This window comes from Malus domestica, chromosome 16 (assembly GCF_042453785.1).
Source record: "Malus domestica chromosome 16, GDT2T_hap1".
NCBI lineage: Eukaryota > Viridiplantae > Streptophyta > Magnoliopsida > Rosales > Rosaceae > Malus > Malus domestica.
Genome location: NC_091676.1, coordinates 19406585 through 19424061, shown reverse-complemented (window position 1 = coordinate 19424061; position 17477 = coordinate 19406585). Strand labels below are relative to the sequence as shown.

At 38.3% G+C, this 17477-nt stretch overlaps 2 protein-coding genes across 2 annotated transcripts; both read left to right on the top strand.

Annotated features, from left to right (window-relative positions):
- The first annotated feature begins 1963 nt into the window (after positions 1–1963).
- LOC103404038 (DNA repair protein RAD5B) lies at positions 1964–8339 on the top strand. The gene is made up of 18 exons (XM_008342893.4): positions 1964–2995; positions 3114–3247; positions 3341–3476; positions 3600–3653; positions 4129–4281; positions 4419–4570; positions 4713–4797; positions 4970–5164; positions 5330–5473; positions 5593–5745; positions 5962–6029; positions 6133–6255; positions 6406–6505; positions 6625–6737; positions 6843–7446; positions 7543–7614; positions 7710–7808; positions 8017–8339. The coding sequence occupies exons 1-18, from the start codon at positions 2054–2056 to the stop codon at positions 8137–8139; spliced, it is 3450 nt and encodes a 1149-aa protein (XP_008341115.3). The 5' UTR covers positions 1964–2053; the 3' UTR covers positions 8140–8339.
- Positions 8340–10818: 2479 nt separating this feature from the next.
- Positions 10819–11456, top strand: LOC103404039 (uncharacterized protein At4g14450, chloroplastic-like). The gene has a single exon (XM_008342895.4). It carries the CDS (start codon positions 10931–10933, stop codon positions 11270–11272), a length of 342 nt encoding a protein of 113 aa, XP_008341117.3. The 5' UTR covers positions 10819–10930; the 3' UTR covers positions 11273–11456.
- The last annotated feature ends 6021 nt before the right edge of the window (positions 11457–17477 follow it).

Genomic DNA, 17477 nt, shown 5'->3' with positions numbered 1-17477 from the left:
AGAGGACCAAAGGCTAGCCTGGAGAAGTTAACTAGGCCTGGTTTCCCTTATTTATGTGGGCCTCTATCTGCTATTCTGTTGGGCTTTCCCTCTTTTTTTTTCCCCCTTTTTTTCTCTTTTCCGAATTTTCCAATGTGTTTATTTATTTATATGGCTTAGAGCTTTTGAGAATTAAAGGGCGATGTTAAAATTTAAATATAAAATTTAAATTGACAACTAATATGATATTTGATTATTTTAAAGTTTTGCTCTTAGCTTGATATGTTAAATTAAACATTGTTTGTTGTAATTTTTTTTTTTAATAATCACCGAAAAAATAAGTTAAAGTCACTATCATTTTTTGCAACAAGGGTGATGGCTACAAATTCACGTAATCCCACATTATAATTGAATTTTTCAATTGAAAAACACTATTGATGTTTTTTTTTCTTTCTTTTTAATATTAATGCTGCTTTAAGAGAAAGTGTTAAGTGCAAAAATTAGAGAATGAGGTATGTGGGCATTTTTGTGTCCGTACAGATGACCTAGTCTAGTCTCCTACTTAAAAATTTCTCGGCCTAATCGGATAAATGATCCCTGTGGTCATAAGGTATTCGGATGATAGTCCCTGTGGTCATAAGGTATTCGGATTTAAACCCATGTGGTCACAGTCTGTCATTCCTCCATTAGGTTTAGGTTGGCCAAATCGGATAAATGGTCCCCGTGGTCATAAAGAATTCGGAAGATAGCCCCTGTGGTAGAAAAAATTTGGATTTACACCCCTGTGGTCTAAGTCTATTAGGATTTATGCCTGAAATTAGAGGTTCTGTCATTCCTTTGTTAAGCTTACAGGTGGAGTAGAGTTTCTTTGAGTATCTATCAATAAAAAATATCTTACAATAAAAAGAGGGGGGTAGAGAAGATTTCAGTTTATGGTAAAAAAATTCATTCATCTCAGTTATTTCACAAGAAGAAAAAGACGAAAACAGAGGATCCGTTGAATTTCAAATAGTTAGTTTCACCAATAGGATACGAAAACTTACTTCACATTTACAATTACACAAAAAAACTATTTATCTCAAAGAGGTTTACGTAAAATTTTGGGAAAACGTCAACGATTACTGTCTTATTTGTCAAAGAAAAATAGAATATGTTATAAAGAATTAATTAATTGGTTGGATATTCAAGAGTCAAAAACTTGTTAATTTTATAAAGGCATTTTGAATTATTTGATTTATTAGATCTTGAATTTTAATGAATTATGTGATTTATTAGTTAAACCACGTTCTGTCGCATCTCCTCAGAGAAACTCTGCTCCACTTGTAAGCTTAGCGGAGAAATGACAGAACCTCTAGTTTCGGGCATAAATCTTAACAAACTTAGATCACAGGGTTTTAAATCCGAATTTTTTTTACCACAGGGATTATCTTCTGAATACCTTATGACCACGTGACTATTTATCTGATTTTGCCAACCTAAACCTAATGGAGGAATGACAGAAGGACATAAATCCTAACAGACTTAGACCAGAGGGGTTTAAATCCTAACAGACTGTGACCACATGGGTTTAAATCCGAATTTTTTTATCACAGGGGCTATCATCCAAATACCTTATTATCACGGTAACCATTTATCCGATTAGGCCAAATTTCTCTGATCGGAGATGTTCTTGTCTCAATTTTCAAAACATTCTTGAAAAGAAAATTCAATTTACTCGAAACGACGACGTGCGCCCACATCGAAGATAATGCAGTCTTGGCGGTAACTTGAAATTTTTACTCAGCCAGCAACCGTTGACCTCCCGTGCTTTGGCGCCAAAATGTTGAAAACCAAAGGTACATGATACGCCCAAAAATACCCAAAGCGGTTAAAAAACCGTGAAATTTAACGGCGAAACTTGGTGAAGGTTAAAACTAAAAACTGGGTTTCGCGCCAAAATCAGATCCTAATATAAACGCAAAAGGCGCAGAGGCCCCTCTTTCATTTCCCTCCCTTCCTCTCCTCCTCCTCCTCAAAATCTCCCTTCAATTTCCCGAAACCCTAATCCTAATTTCCGTCTTCTGCCTCCAGATCCATGTCTATTATGGAAGACTTGGACGCCAGACATGCAGAGGAGCAAGACAACTCCGAAATTCCGATGGGAATTCCGGTTGGAATTCCGATGGGGGTGATGGTGAAGCGGACGAATCCAGGCGCGGGGGCTCGTATCTCGACCATGCTTAAGGAAGAGGTGTCCGAGGAGACGGATGAGACCGAAAGGCTTCGCGGGTCGAAGGCTCAATTCTCGGTTAAGGAAGAAGTTCCTGATAGTCGAGAGAGTTTGACTCTGGTCAAGCAGGAGCCCTCTGATGTTCCTGATAGCCAGGAACTTGTTCCGATTCGGGTCAAGGCAGAGCCCATTGAGGAGTCGGAGGAGGCGGAGTCTCTGAGCTTAGTGCCGAGTCAGGTTCCTGAGAGTCAAGAGGGTTTGGTCCTAAATGTGGAACCCATTACAACCCTGGTCATGCTGGAGGCCTCTGAGGAGTCAGGTGAAGCTGAAAAGCTTCACATAGCTAAGCATGAGAGCCCGTTGAAGAAGGAAGAGAGGCAGATTCGAAAGGAAGAGAATGTAAAGAAAATTCGCTCAGTTTTGGGGCTGGGGCCTGAGATACGCGAACTTGATATTCTCCTAGTGCTCGCTAGATGCGGTGACAACCCAGAAGCCGCCATCAATTACATTCTCGAAAACTCGATCTCTTCGCGCAAGGGGCCGGAGCCTAAGAGCCAGGTGAAGAAGGAAGTTCCTGATTGTCAAGTGATTTCGGTGCAACAGATGAGACCCGAGAATTTGGAAGATGCAGATTTCCCTGTGGAGCAGGATTGGCTTATGGTGGGAAGGACGTTTATCACTGCACTTTCAACTTCGAAAGGCAGGAAATTGGTTGATAATGAGATTGTTCATTTTACTTTTCCTTGTGCAAACTCAAGCTACAAAACCCAATGGATTGTTCGATTCTCGACCAAACGATTTGGAGAGGTATATCAATGTTCCCTCCTTGTTGCTTCATTGTGTTCTGTTTAACATAATATGTTATCTTGTTATATGTTCGATAGGATTAATGAATGACGTGTTCTATATACGATTAATTTTATAGATTGGTCGGCTTCCCATGGAATGGGCGAAGACTGTTATTCCGCTTGTAAGTTCTGGTAAGGTTAAAGTTCGTGGGCGTTGTATAGCTGCACCGAGTGTCCTTTCTATGATGCAAGAGGTTGTATTGTATGTAAGGTAGAGGTCCTATCCAGCTGTCCTCACATTCCTTGGAATTATCTTACTCAGTTTTGTGTGTGCTAATTGTGTTCAATTGTAATATTTTTACAGTTTTTATATTCACCATTCCATTTTTACGGAGGGTGACCACTCGTCATGGAGGCTAGATGTTTCCCCTGTCATTAATACTTCATTGTATCCTCTCCTCACTTTGTTCAAATTGCTGAAAATTCGGCCGTATCAAAAGGTAGTACCTATTTGTCCTGTGGTAATGTTAGCATTCGACATATACAAGTCCACGCATTAGAAACTCTGTTCTTTGTTGGTATGTGATGTACTGATATGTGCTTTTGTATTTTGCTTCATTCAGGCTGAATTCACCCCAGAAGATCTTGATTCCCGAAAACGTCTATTGAACATTGAAGTATGTTTAACCATTCTTTTGTTCATTTGCATTGATCTCACGTGTTTGAAAATTGGATTTGCTGAATCTCCACTTATCCATATAATCTTTTCATGTGTGTTTATTACTAAATGTTTTTGGGAGTTTGTGACCAAGAAACTATTGTACCAACTACGATGAAAGTTTAGATTGTGCTTTGATTATACTTGAACTCATTAACTGAGTGAGGTCTTTGCAAGAATTCCAACCCTTGGTAAAAGCAAATCGTGAATTGGTTCTTATGCCATTTCTTTAGTGAGAGTGCTTTTCAGTGGTGCTATGATTTTTTTAATTTTTTGGGTAAAGTTTCAGTGTGCTAATTGAATTCCAATGAAAGTGCTTTGATGAAGACAATTAAATATTTCAATACAAGGATTTGTCTTATACACATCTTCATTGCTAAATTACCATGGATAATTTGACATTGAATAACATAGACATGCTTGGTTCAAAACAGCGTATTGAAGATGGTGCTGCACCAGTGTTGCCCTTAGTGAAACGAAGAAAGGGCACCACCCAACAGCCTTCAGAAGAAAGCAAAGATGAACAAGTTGTTACAGAATCATCTCTAAATAAACTTGTTGGTGCAGCAGATGTATATGACTTGGAGGTAGGTATTTGGAATGCTTATATTGTTCAAAATTCAGAGTAACTATGGTTTTTGTTTTTGATGTCATCAATATACTCTTTCCTCACCCCCTGGTCTCTCTCTCTCTCTCTCTCTCTCTCTCTCTCTCAATTTTGTAGGAGATGGAACCGTCAAGTACTCTCACATGCGTTCTGAAGCCATACCAGAAGCAAGCTCTCTACTGGATGTCTGAGTTAGAGAAGGGAATTGATGTTGAGAAGGCAGCACAAACCCTTCATCCTTGCTGGGCAGCCTATCATATTTGTGATGAGTATGTTGCCAAATGAATATGGAAGAAGCGAGAACTAACTTCTAGTTTATTTTCTATTTTCGTTGTCATAACATATGGTGTGTCCATAGAATCAAATCAAATAGTTTAAGCGTCTAACTTAGCTAAACATGCCGTGTTTCAGGAGGGTTTCTTCAGTCTATGTGAACATATTCACAGGGGAGGCAACCACAAAACTTCCAACTGCAACGCTAATGGCAAGAGGAGGAGTGGGTTTCTTTATCTTCCCTCTTGTCCATATTTTCTTTAATTTGCTTTAGTACATGTTCGGTTTCCTTTTTTTCTCTGGTACCCTGCGTAAAGCGGGAGCCTTGTGCACTGGGTACGACCTTTTTATTATCATGTAAATCTTTTCTCCAACTTAAAAGGGTGTTTTTATAGATCCTAGCAGATGCAATGGGACTTGGGAAGACTGTGATGACAATTGCTCTAATACTTGCAAGACCAGTCCGAAAAAGCTCTGAAAGTACTGAGATTACAAAAAGGAGGAGGATAGATACAGATACAAGCACCCCCTTGAAACCAAGGGGGGGCACTCTTGTTGTCTGTCCCATGTCTTTGTTAAGCCAGTGGAAGGTGAATCTTCTGTTTTGTATTGAATAGTGTTTTGTTCAAAGAAGTTTTTTGTCTGAATTTAGGCATAAAATTAATGGTCCAGGAAAAAGTGATCGTATCTTAATTTATTCCCTAATAGTTTGAACTACTTTGGAAGATATCTTATCATTTCTTTCAATGTTTCAGGATGAGCTCGAAACCCATTCAGAGTCTGGAAGTATTTCTATTTTTGTCCACTATGGTGGGTGCAGAACCACTGACCCCAAAACAATCTCGGCACAAGATGTTGTCTTGACAACGTATGGTGTGTTGGCTGCATCTTATAAAAGTGTAAGGAAAAAAATACCCTCTGTTTAAAGCAACTCTTAGCACTTTTTTTGTTTGCTAAAATCAACTAAAACAAATTTATTCATCTTCTTTGTTATATGGATGCTTTAATTTTCCTTTAGGATAAGGAGAACAGTATTTTCCATCAGGTTGACTGGTATAGGGTGGTGCTTGATGAAGCACATACCATTAAGGCTTCAAAAACCCAAGCAGCTCAGGCTGCTTTTGCCTTGTCCTCGCATTGTCGATGGTGCTTGACAGGAACCCCTATTCAGGTATGCATCCTGATTTCATACCTGATAGATATGCGAGTATGCGTGATAGAAACCACAACGGCTAACAAAGCATGTGTACAGCACTGCTCTTTTAACAGTACCTGTCTTCATTTCTTTGGGTGCATTTTTGGAGACTTTAACTAGTTGTTTCTTATAGAGTTTAGGGGAGGGGTTATTCATTTGTTCTAACATTATTTGTGAAATCCATTGCTGCAGAACAATTTGGAAGACCTCTACAGCCTCTTATGCTTCTTGCATGTCGAACCGTGGTGTAACTGGTCATGGTATGAATTTTAAAATATTGCTATTGTATTGCAGTTATAACAATTGGGGAGCTAGTGGGCATGTTAGCATGTGTGTCACTAATATGGTATTATCTACATCTAGGTGGAGTAAATTAATTCAAAAACCATATGAGAATGGTGATCCAAGAGGACTGAGATTGATCAAGGCTATTTTGAGGTCACTAATGCTAAGAAGAACAAAGGAGACAACAGATAAAAAAGGAAGGTAAAACACTTTTTGGATTCCTCTAAACCCTCTCTCTCTCTCTCTCTCTCTCTCTCTCTCTCACACACACACACACATACACACACAGACACACACACAGACACACATAATATCTTTGGAGCCTTTTAACATTTGTTGCTTGTGGCTCAGGCCCATACTTGTTCTCCCTCCAGTCGACATTCAAACCATCAAGTGTGAACAGTCGGATGCTGAACGCTACTTCTACGATGCCCTTTTTAAGAGATCAAAAGTAAGTTTTCTCGACTCTAAAAGGATATCTTGTAGCCTAGTTATTATTGATAGCTCATCAGTGGTGATTCTATCATCCATGGTGCTTAGTGCTTACCATCTTTTATGCAAACTATACAGGTCCAGTTTGATCAATTTGTAGCGCAAGGCAAGGTTCTTCACAACTATGCAAATATCCTTGAGCTGCTACTTCGATTGAGGCAGTGTTGCAATCACCCGTATCTTGTTATGAGGTGGGAATGGATTTGCGATTATTTCTAACTACTTAATAACCAATGTTGTTTCCTTGTTGATTGTATTGATCTGCTTCTAATAAAATCTTGTTTGCATGTATGCAGTAGCGCTGATTCACAAAAGATAAAAAGTCGGAATGATCCACACAAGTTTGCGGACTTTGAAAATCTTGCCAGAAAATTCCTTGAAGCTAGTCATGATTCTTCCAGTTCAAAGCAGATTGTCCCCACTCAAGCCTACGTTGAAGAGGTTGTGGAGAGTATCCGTCGTGGTGAAAGCAAAGAGTGTCCCATATGCTTGGAATTTGCAGATGATCCTGTACTTACACCATGCGCACACAAGATGTGCAGAGAGTGTCTTCTCTCAAGCTGGCAGACACCAGCTACTGGTCGATGCCCAATATGTCGGCAATGGCTTGCAAACAGTGACCTTATTACCTGCCCATCAGAAAGCCGTTTCCGGGTGACCGATGAGGAAAACTGGACAGAATCTTCCAAGGTTGCAAAGCTATTGGATTTCTTGGAGCGTATTCTTCGGTCAGGTTCTGGTGCAAAGAGCATTGTGTTCAGTCAGTGGACTACTTTTTTGGATCTCTTGGAGTCCCCTATGAAGAAAAGAGGAATTGGATTTCTGAGGTTTGATGGAAAGCTGTCTCAGACACAGAGGGAGAGGGTTTTAAATGAGTTCAACGACACCAGGGGGAAAATGGTAAGCTGCAAGAGTCACGTTCTCTTCCTTGGCTGTTATAATTTGGCAGCGATCTATTCATCCCTAACATTCTGCAAATGTGTTACAAATACTCAGGTGTTGCTGACATCCTTGAAAACGGGTGGTGTTGGTCTAAATTTAACTGCAGCATCTAATGTCTTTATAATGGTACTTCCCAATCTTTATATCTATAATTTGCATGTTTCTGGTAATTAATCCTTTCATCCCTCGTGTCAAAAGCATCGTATTCCTCCTTTTTCCAGGATCCGTGGTGGAATCCTGCTGTAGAGGAGCAAGCGATAATGAGAATTCATCGCATTGGCCAAAAGCAAACTGTTGTAGTCAGAAGATTTATTGTCAAGGTGATCTTTCAGTAGTTTACATGTGTTTTTTTGCTTGAAATTGAATGATGTTTTTCCTTTAGTGAGTTGAACAAGCAACTCTTGCTTTGCTGGCTTTCTTTTATTTGATCTACTTTTCTTGCGTCTCACGTTTTCCACTCCAAACTCAATTGATCACGAAACACGGACAACTGAGAAGCTCAAAATGATTTTGCTTTGCGCATTGCAGGACACCGTGGAGGAGCGAATGCAACAAGTTCAGGCGAGGAAGCAGAGAATGATTGCCGGAGCTCTCACTGACGAGGAAGTTCGTTCTGCCAGAATTGAGGAGCTCAAAATGCTTTTCACCTAAGTCATTATATATAGCTTTCCAAAAAGAGAGTTTGCAGCATTTGGGGCTTTTCTGTGTACTAGTTGGTCTAAAAGTCCCCAATTTTGTAAATCATGGGGCCTTCTCTCTTTCTATTTATATTTTTGGTCCGAACACTCGACCAAATTCATATGAAATTATGCGAATATTCTGAAAAAAATGTTTTTGCTCTTTGACCGTTATCTCACAGGCGTTTTATGTCAATGACACAAAAATATGAACAAAAATTTATGTTTTTACTTTATTGGTACAGAGCGTTGCTGTGGTAGTGCACTTGCAGTATATGTGTTTTGTTTTGATTTTGGCTAGTTTGGCAGCTATCTTCTGTAATTTCCCCAAATGCTAGAGGACAATAGAGATAACGCGATAAAGTTCGGGCCTGCGAGCAAACCAACGGTGCGTTTCGTTTTTACAACTGGCCACGTGACCCTCATCTGAGCCGTTGGTCAGAGATGGTTGATAGGTGGAGATGTGGGTTCAACGTCGTCCTTTTTGATGTCGTCCAACCAAATAATAATAATAATAAAAAAAGAAAGTCAAAAACGAGGGGAACAAAAATGCAAACTGCAAGCGTTCCATGTATTACCGAAAACGGTCGGTTGTGGCCCCCCCCCGGGTCTGAATTGGTAACGCCAAATATTATCTTTTTTTTTTTCTTTTTTTTTTGGAAACTCGTTACATATTATCTTAAGAAAAAGTGTTTAACTCGGTCGCTCTCCCTTTCGGTTAGGGTGGTTTGTTGGCTAGCTCATAGCTCGAGCTTCCTATCGCTTTTCGGCTCGGCTTCAGATTTTTATTTATTTACTTATATTAATGTTAATTGCTATTTAGTATTACGATTTACTTGTATTCTCTTAACTTGTAAATGAGAAATCTTATTTTCGATTCTCATCATATTATTATTAGCCCATTGTGAGGTTTAGCCATTCTCCCACCCCCTTTTTGTATTAATAATATCATTTGTTAAAACAAAAAGATTTGTTAGTGTTAATGAACCTTGTTTCCAAGTAATAGAATAATTGGGAGTGGAAATTCGAACACATAAGGTTAGTGTAGCGTAAAAGCTTTTAATTAATTAAAGGATTGAGTACTTAAAACACCCAAACTTTTTAACATCATTTCAAATTATTCTCAATATTTTTAAACATTTCAAATAAATATGAAAAGCACATCCATTAAGCACCCGTTAACTTTTTCTGGCAAATGTACATGTGGCAACAATGGATTCCACTTTTTAGCTTATATGGACACTAAAATAATAATAACAATAATTTCAAAAAAGAAACAAAGATAAAAAATAAAAATAAATAAACAAAATCCCAAATAAAATGGAAAACCAAAATAAAGATCGAGAAATATCAGGCCCCTACCACCCCCAAACTCAACCTACGACCACCGAAACTCCATCCGAACCCTTATATTGAAAACCCACCAACTAGATTAAAATTAGTTGTCTCAAAATCTATTTTCGAACATTGATTATATAAATATAGAACTCAATGATTAAAGAGTATTGAATTGAATTCAACATGTATCCAAATTGAAATTGCATCAGGAGGGTAATCTCCTAACAAATAAGAGGGTTAAGAACTCAGAGAGGGTTTCAAGGAGTTTGTTTTTGCTCATGTGATTTCCTCATTCGTGGATTCTTGACTTGTAAACTTTCCAGTTCTTCATTATGGGCGGTGAAGGTGGTCGCTGCCTCATGGCAGTCATACAATTTCAACAACCTCCACGACCTTCTTCTGGGTGTTAATGACTTGAGTTGTAAGGTGGATTTAATTTGAGAACTGAAAATTGAATTGGATTTTTAAATTGGAACCTATTCATCCCTTCTAGGTTAAACAAGTACCATCTTAGAACTTTCACAATTGATTTCTCATTTGGTTACACAATGTACTTTTCTCAATATTTAGAGCAATAAAGGCTCTCTCTACTGAAGTAGCAGCAAACAATAGAACCAAAGTTAATGTAATTTGCAAATACACATGACTATATACTTTGTTCCACCCCGTCTCCACTATTTTTTTTTTTTTGTTTTTGCAAGACAACCAATTCATTTCATTGGAAAAAATTGACTACTCGGACGCATATCAAGAATATAATACCTAAGTTGATCTTGAAGTGCCAAGAGTTGACAAGTAGAATATTCATTCGGATAAAATTGAACAAAACAAATTAGATCTTGTTAAAGAGCTCCTCATTATTCCGTCATAATGGTAATGTACTAAAAACACAGAATGACATAACACGTGCCACTTAACGTTAGTAAAATACTTGTATTGAAAAAGTTAACCTTTTCTTCTCTTATACAACGACATGTGTTCCGGAAAGAATGAAAAATTTCTCCATCGTCGGGGCTTACAGGAGCCAAAGCCGCGTGCCAACCATACGCCTCTCTCTCTCACGCACATATATATATAGGAATTGCTTAAGGGGAGGGATTCCCATTTTTTCAAAAAAATGGGGATACGCTCCCCACCGTTGGATTTGACTTTAATGAAATCTTATGATTGAGATTCTGTGGTTTGTGTTTTAATCTCAACCACACAATTTCATTAAAGTCAATCTAACGGTGGGGAGCGTGTCCCCATTTTTTTTGAAAAAATGGTATCCCTCCCCTTAAGCTCCCTGTATATATATATATATATATATATATTCACACACGCACCACCACTTCCTTCCCCAGTTCCACCTGTTATACACCAAATCCCAAATCCCTCACTCTCTCTCCCTCTCCTCCGAGATCTCAACAAAATCCAATCAAATATCAATGGCAGAAGAATCGCGACCGAGCTCCGGCAACCGACGCCAGCCCAGCCGCCTCCAGAGGCGAGCCCCGCCCCCTTCTTCCTTGCAAATAAACCGCGTCCCCGATTGGAACGTCGCCATCCCCCTCCTCTCCCCTCTCGTCTCCCCCGATCAACCAATCGAGGCCAAATCTCGAGACGACACGCGGCAGCACCAGCAGAAGGAGCTCCCGCGCCATCATCAGCAGGGCGCGGAGGCGGACAAGTCGGCTCAGGTGGCGGTGTTCAAGAAGTGGCAGCACCCGGCGGCTCCGTTTTGCTACGACACGGCTCAGATGGTCCCGCCTTTCGTTCAGCTTCGTTAGTTAGCCGGATTCAATCCGGTTTTTTCCTCAAGGGTTCTGATGGATTTTAAATATGTAAAAATAGTATGTAGATCTCATCTAACGGTGTATGCGCGTTCATCTTAGTTAATTCGTGATCACACATGCACCTGATTTTGCCAACTGTATCATACATATTTCCCTATTAAAATTGTTAATTCCAGCTTGGGTTCTTGTGTTGATTAACGCCATGACTCGTTTATCAATCCGTAATTGAAATGTGATGAATTTTGTACGAGTCATAGCGTTAATCTTTTTTACTCCCTTGGTTCAAATTTCATTGGGACTCCTCGTCTTATTATTTCTGATTAATAAGACGTCTGGTAAAATTTTCTAAATTGGAGGCAGGATTAGTGGTTGGGGAAAAAGATCTTGGGATGCCACTTTTGCGGTGGAAGGGTTGATTTGTAGAATCATTGGATCCAATGGTCATGATTCAGTCAAAGAGTTCCATTGTGTAGCAGTTGGTCAGTCTCCACCGTAAGCATAAAGTATGAGTTATCCCAAAAGTTGTCTATTCCATTTTGGTGTCAAAAAGTTGTCCAATTTCGTATATTTTACTTGATTAACACAAACAAAACAAAATTTGTGTCATATAAAATTGGAAAATGTCAGGCAACGTTTTTGAATGGTGTTGCAATCAACGAAACCAACACAATCAAACAATTTATTTAACCCTAGGGAATAACGATGGTTCAATAATAATCCAACTAAACCATTACAAAGTAGCTCAGTGGTCAGAAATAAATTTTAGACTTGTATTCTACACGGTACGTTTTGAATTCGATTCCTAGCGTTAGTGAATCGCACAATGATGACTAGGGGGAGGCTAAATGCTTCTATAAGTCTTCTCGACCCCCAAAAGGGTGGACTACCGTGACGAAGTCACCAGCTGGTCATTTTCAAAAAAAAAAACATAATAATCCAACTAATGTTTAGGAAGCGAATTATTATATAATTAATGTGTTTATTTCATATTGATGACACATCACTTGATTTGTCAGTGATTTTAAGTGTTCAAGTTCAACGAATTACTTGATGCGATTGTTTTGTGAGTGATTGCAAATATTTAAATTATCTTGAAATTATGATATTGTTTTGCGAGTGTTTCATTACTCAAAAGCAATTGATTGATGTTGTGCTTGATTTTTTTAAGTCATGATATTTGGTATTGCAAACCCATAATACAATAATTACATTTTCAAATCATCTATGATGGGTTAGTGACCAACATGACCAAGAAATTAAAGTGAATCCTTACTATTTGACAAGAAATTAAAGTGAGATCACTATGGAGTGATTGTTTTAGAGTGTCAATATGAACTAATTATTTAAAAAATTGCAGTTGTTATGACACTCTAAAACAATCACTCCATATTGATAGTTAGGTTGACATGCAATCCTTTCTTGATTGAGATGAAAGTAAAAAGATATAAGTTTTATGATCGGTGAAGTGTTCAATATTTTCTTATGAAACCAAAAGAACTAGTCTTATTTGCTTTGATTGGTACTCAAACACACATTTGTTTCATAGGTCAAAAAAGAAAGAAAAAAACAACACTACTTTGTTTCTTTAGAACAATGGAGATGCGACGTGCAAACTTGGATCTTCATCTAAAGTCGAGGAGAGGAACCACTACTACTAGACTAAGAGCGGAACAACTATTAAATAAGAAATATAAGAAAAGAATAATTTTGGTTGAATGGTATTCACCTGACTAAAGAAAAAGAAGTGTTATTTAATTTATTTTGCATCGAAATTTAATTTCAAAGTGTGTACCACATGAAGAAGCAACTTAATAAGATGGGGCATATGTGCAAATGAAGAAAATACATGGTCAAAAGGAAGAAAATATTCCAATAGAAGAAGGGATTCCTAATCTTTGGATCGCATAATAACAGAAAAATACATATTAAGTCAAATATTCCATGCTTTTATTGTCTGATTGTATTTGGATTTGTAATCAATTTAATAAAATGAGTGGAGGAAGAGGTGTGACTGACTGTGAGTGATTGTGGCCTTCCGTTACCTTATCAGAACATGTGAGATGAGATAGACCACATCGAATTCATTACAATGTCCCTCTCCCACTGACGCCCATGCATGCAAAGCACCACCTCTAATATTCAATTAGCAAGATTTAGTCCTGCATCGTTTTGATTCGAAGTTACCTTTATCGTTTTTGTTGAAAAATATTAATATTTAGATTTATTTTAGTATTTGGATTTTGCTTGTTAGTTTAGAACTTGGGCCTAACCCATCCTAATTAGGGTTTCTTAGGTTTAATTCTCTATAAATATAGTTTGTAATTTAGTTTAAGGAACCAGTCATTCACAATGTAGCCTCTTAGAGTTTTGTAGCTGTTTTGGTATTTTTGTTTGTTTAATAGTATTCTATTTTGTAATCTTGTTCGTGACTCACTCTAATATTCAACTTGTTATCAGAGCAAGTTTGATCCTTCAGGATCAATCTGCTTTGTTTGGTATCAAATGAGGTTTAGTCCTTCGGGGTTTAATCTTTGTTGCCTCTGCAACCTGACCTGTAATTTGCAAAAGACCACCACAAATCTGCAAGTGCCTGTAACCTTCGCACCGTCGTGAATTTGCACCTGCTCGAACCGCCGCAATCATCGCAGCCAAGTTCAATGAACTGGACCACCGCCACACCACTTCGCCGCCCCGCACCTTGTACTCAAGATTACGTACCTGCACCATTGCACCTGCAACTTGACATGCTTCTGCAACCCCGTCGTCCCTCGTTGTAGTGTGCATAAGGCCCCCCACCCGCACCCTTTGGATCTGCATCTTCGTACCCGCATCTGTTTGCATCAAAACTTTGTTTTTGCGTTGCCATCCTAGGAAAGAAGAAGAAAAGTAGAAAAAAAGGGTTTGGAGCCCATGATATGTTGGGCTGTTATGATTTGTTTAAAGGCCCCTTTGTTGGGCTTGTTGATTGAAGCTACTGTTGAGCCCTTTGTTTGGCTTGCCTGTTGTTCCCACCGCGACGATTGCTTGAGTGCTTAAACTGGTGACCACTCGAGTGACGTTACGAAAGTTGGGTATTTTGCTTGTTTGTTCAGGTTTGTTCGGAAGTTCGCATTCGGCACTGGGAAAGTTTGCACTAGCATTGGTATTTGTCTTGCACTAGCACTGGCACTGGCACTGGCATGGAATCTTGCACTGGCACTGGCATTGGAAACTTGCATTGGCACTGGCATTGGAAACTTGTACTTGCACTGATGGAATTTCATATTGGAATTGGACCTATCAAAATTAGATAGCTAGATCTCCTATTTTTTTTCTTATTAAAAAACTCTTAAAAGCTGAAACCATCAGCCCTAAGGAGAAATAATAAAATGGTATTGTAGTACCACGTGATAACGCCACATAGTATGAGAGATTTTTCAGTATGATCGGTATATGAGATAGTATACAACGTGTTACTATACAAATGGTGGGATATTTGTGCTAAAAACTTAATAACTTAAAAGATAAAATTTCCCATCACTCCTATTAAAATACGTGATGTACCACTTGTGTTCTCGTCACAACTAAAAATTTCTTGTACTTACTAATCAAATCAAAACATGTGGAATTGTGAGATATGAATTATAATAATTTATTAATAATGCATTTAACTCTTCATCGCCTCCGCTTCGTTTGGTTTCTTCTCTCTCCTCCCATAACAAAATTCATTGAAGCATAGCTCCAAGACCTTCATTGAAGAAAAGCTCAAGACCTTCAAGGTTGCTGCAAATCTACAACTTTCAATCCTTCCACTAATTTTCAATTGCAAAAAAATAAAAAAAAATAAAAAAATAAAAAAAAATCTATCTGAAAACTGATTCAATTTTCCAACCTTCAAGATTGTCACAAATTCAAATATACAATTTTCCATTCTTTCACTAATTTTCAACTGCAAAAAATTTGAAAATTGTTTCAATCTTCATCTTTTAATTTCTTGCTTCCATTGTTTTGTGTTCCTCTTTCTAAATAGTGACCCGAGAAGAGTTTGACGAAAGTGAGCGAAGAGTTAAGGAAAAATGAAGTTTTAGTCCTCACTGTCGGGATTAAGTGGTCCGGAGGGTTCATATGAAATTGATTCGGAGAGTATCTAATTTCGTTGGCTGGTGACTAATTGTTAATCTGAAAAATTTAAGTGATAAAAATATGCAATATTTGGTGAGCATTTTACAGCCAAAGGATCGAAACAAAATGAACAATTCTGATTTCTTATATAAATCTAAACAACAGAAGAAGGAAATCGAACTCATCTCTCTCTCTCATTCGGTACTAGAGCTGATGATTTCAGCTTTTAAGTGGTTTCAACTTTTAAGAGTTTTTTTAATAAGAAAAGAAAAAGAGATCTAACTGTCTAATTTTGATAGGCCTGGAACACCAGCTGGCATTTGTGCCCAGAACCCTAAAAAATTTCTCCTTCACACTCCCCATTGCCACCACCACTCGCCAATCATCATTGACCTGGACCCTAAACACACCCAAGCTCACCTATCGATCCTAGCCACGATGATGCAACTCCTTATCTCTCACCCATCGCAGCCATGGCTACCTTCCACCCCAACAACACGCAACGATCTCCTAACCAGCCTTTCTTCTCCACCTCCTCCCTAAATCAATTAAACCAAGAAGAAGATGGAAAAGAACTGATAAACCTTATGGGAAGATAGATTTGGTGGCTAAATTACATAACTGAGCTATTACTCTCGGCATTGAAAGAGAGAATAATACAAAAAAAAAGCTTTCGAACAAATTCATAGATAGAAGTGTTTGGGTTAATATTTGAATATTGGGCTAAACTGAAAGAGGACCCAAATATGGCAAAACAAGATGAATCTACTTGACGCCCAATGTCAAGCCCAGAGGCAAACTAAAGCCTTGTCAGCCAAAACATAAGCCACGTGTTTATGATGGAAATGACAAGTGATGAAGACTAACTCACAATCAGCCAAATGACACTTTCCAGTGGCACTACAAGTAAAAAGTTGATGACTCAATACCTTCTAAGAAACTTTCGGGCAAGAGTAATGCCCTGACCCCAAGGGCCAAATCACCTATAAAAGGAAGAAGAGACAACAGAGACAAGGACACTCAACCAATCAAATAAACAAGCATACAAACTCTGCTCTCAAGTCAGATTTGCGTCAAAAAGCTGAAATCAACCTAGATTTAGTTATTTTAGCGATAGTTTCTTGAAAATACTATCTCTTGTCTAATATAACCCTTGTGTAAACTTGTTTACCATCCATCCATTTTTAGCATACAACCCTTGTAAACTAAAAGAGAAGTGGCTGCAAGATGTTCAACCTTGCTAGACAAGGTGAAATCTTGCCTAAATCTCTTTGTTTGTTTTCTAAACTAGTAGATCTATTGCTTAATGCATTCTCTATCATGTATTCAAGTTATTTCCACTTGTTTTTCTATTTTAAAAGTCTTATTTACATCTAGATCTAGTTACCTTAATGTATATGTTTTCATTAAGAGCATTTTTGAACCAAACAAATGACTTAAGGGGCTTTGGACTCCCTCTATTTGAACATACAAGATCATGAATTAAAAGTCCTTGTTTACAAGGCAAGAAAAATAACTTAATACAGACTTAACCCATCTATGACAATTATTTGATAACAAGAAGTTTAAGTAACTTGGGGTGCAATTAATTGGCCTAAAACACACATGTTCAACATCTGCTATATTGAGATAGCAGTAGCACGCCTAAGCATTTAGTTAGTTTTGATTGCGAGCCTCAAGGCCTACACCTAAGGCCCCATAAAGGCACATTTTAGAACTAACTTCAAGCTCCTATTGTAGCACACAAGGCAAGCAAAAGCCCGACTACCAAACATATTCATCCAAAGTGCCAATCCCTTGGGGAGTTATGCTGACGTCCAAAGATCTTTTCCAGAGAAATCTTTGCCCAAACATAGTTTTGGCATGCCCGGTGGGATCCATTTAGTCTTGTATGCCAAGAAGAAAGAGGAAGGAGCGAACCTTCAGGTGGAATATAGAATACGGGCTACCTCAGTGTCTACCAAGATTAGAAATGATAGAGCATCCAAGATTTCTCATCCCTATGAGGACTAGCCGTTCTGGGAGGCCCAACTTCGTCTGAGAGGTTTTGGTGTACTGCAAAATGAGTTAGCAGTTAGTTTGAAAGGTGCCTTTGGTG

Excerpts from the sequence above, each read along its gene's own strand:
- LOC103404038 (XM_008342893.4), top strand. The coding sequence starts at position 2,054 with ATGTCTATTATGGAAGACTTGGACGCCAGACATGCAGAGGAGCAAGAC. Across the intron at positions 2,996-3,113 it reads CGACCAAACGATTTGGAGAG|ATTGGTCGGCTTCCCATGGA; the intron begins GTATATCAATGT and ends TTAATTTTATAG. Across the intron at positions 4,282-4,418 it reads CAGATGTATATGACTTGGAG|GAGATGGAACCGTCAAGTAC; the intron begins GTAGGTATTTGG and ends TCAATTTTGTAG.
- LOC103404039 (XM_008342895.4), top strand. The coding sequence starts at position 10,931 with ATGGCAGAAGAATCGCGACCGAGCTCCGGCAACCGACGCCAGCCCAGC.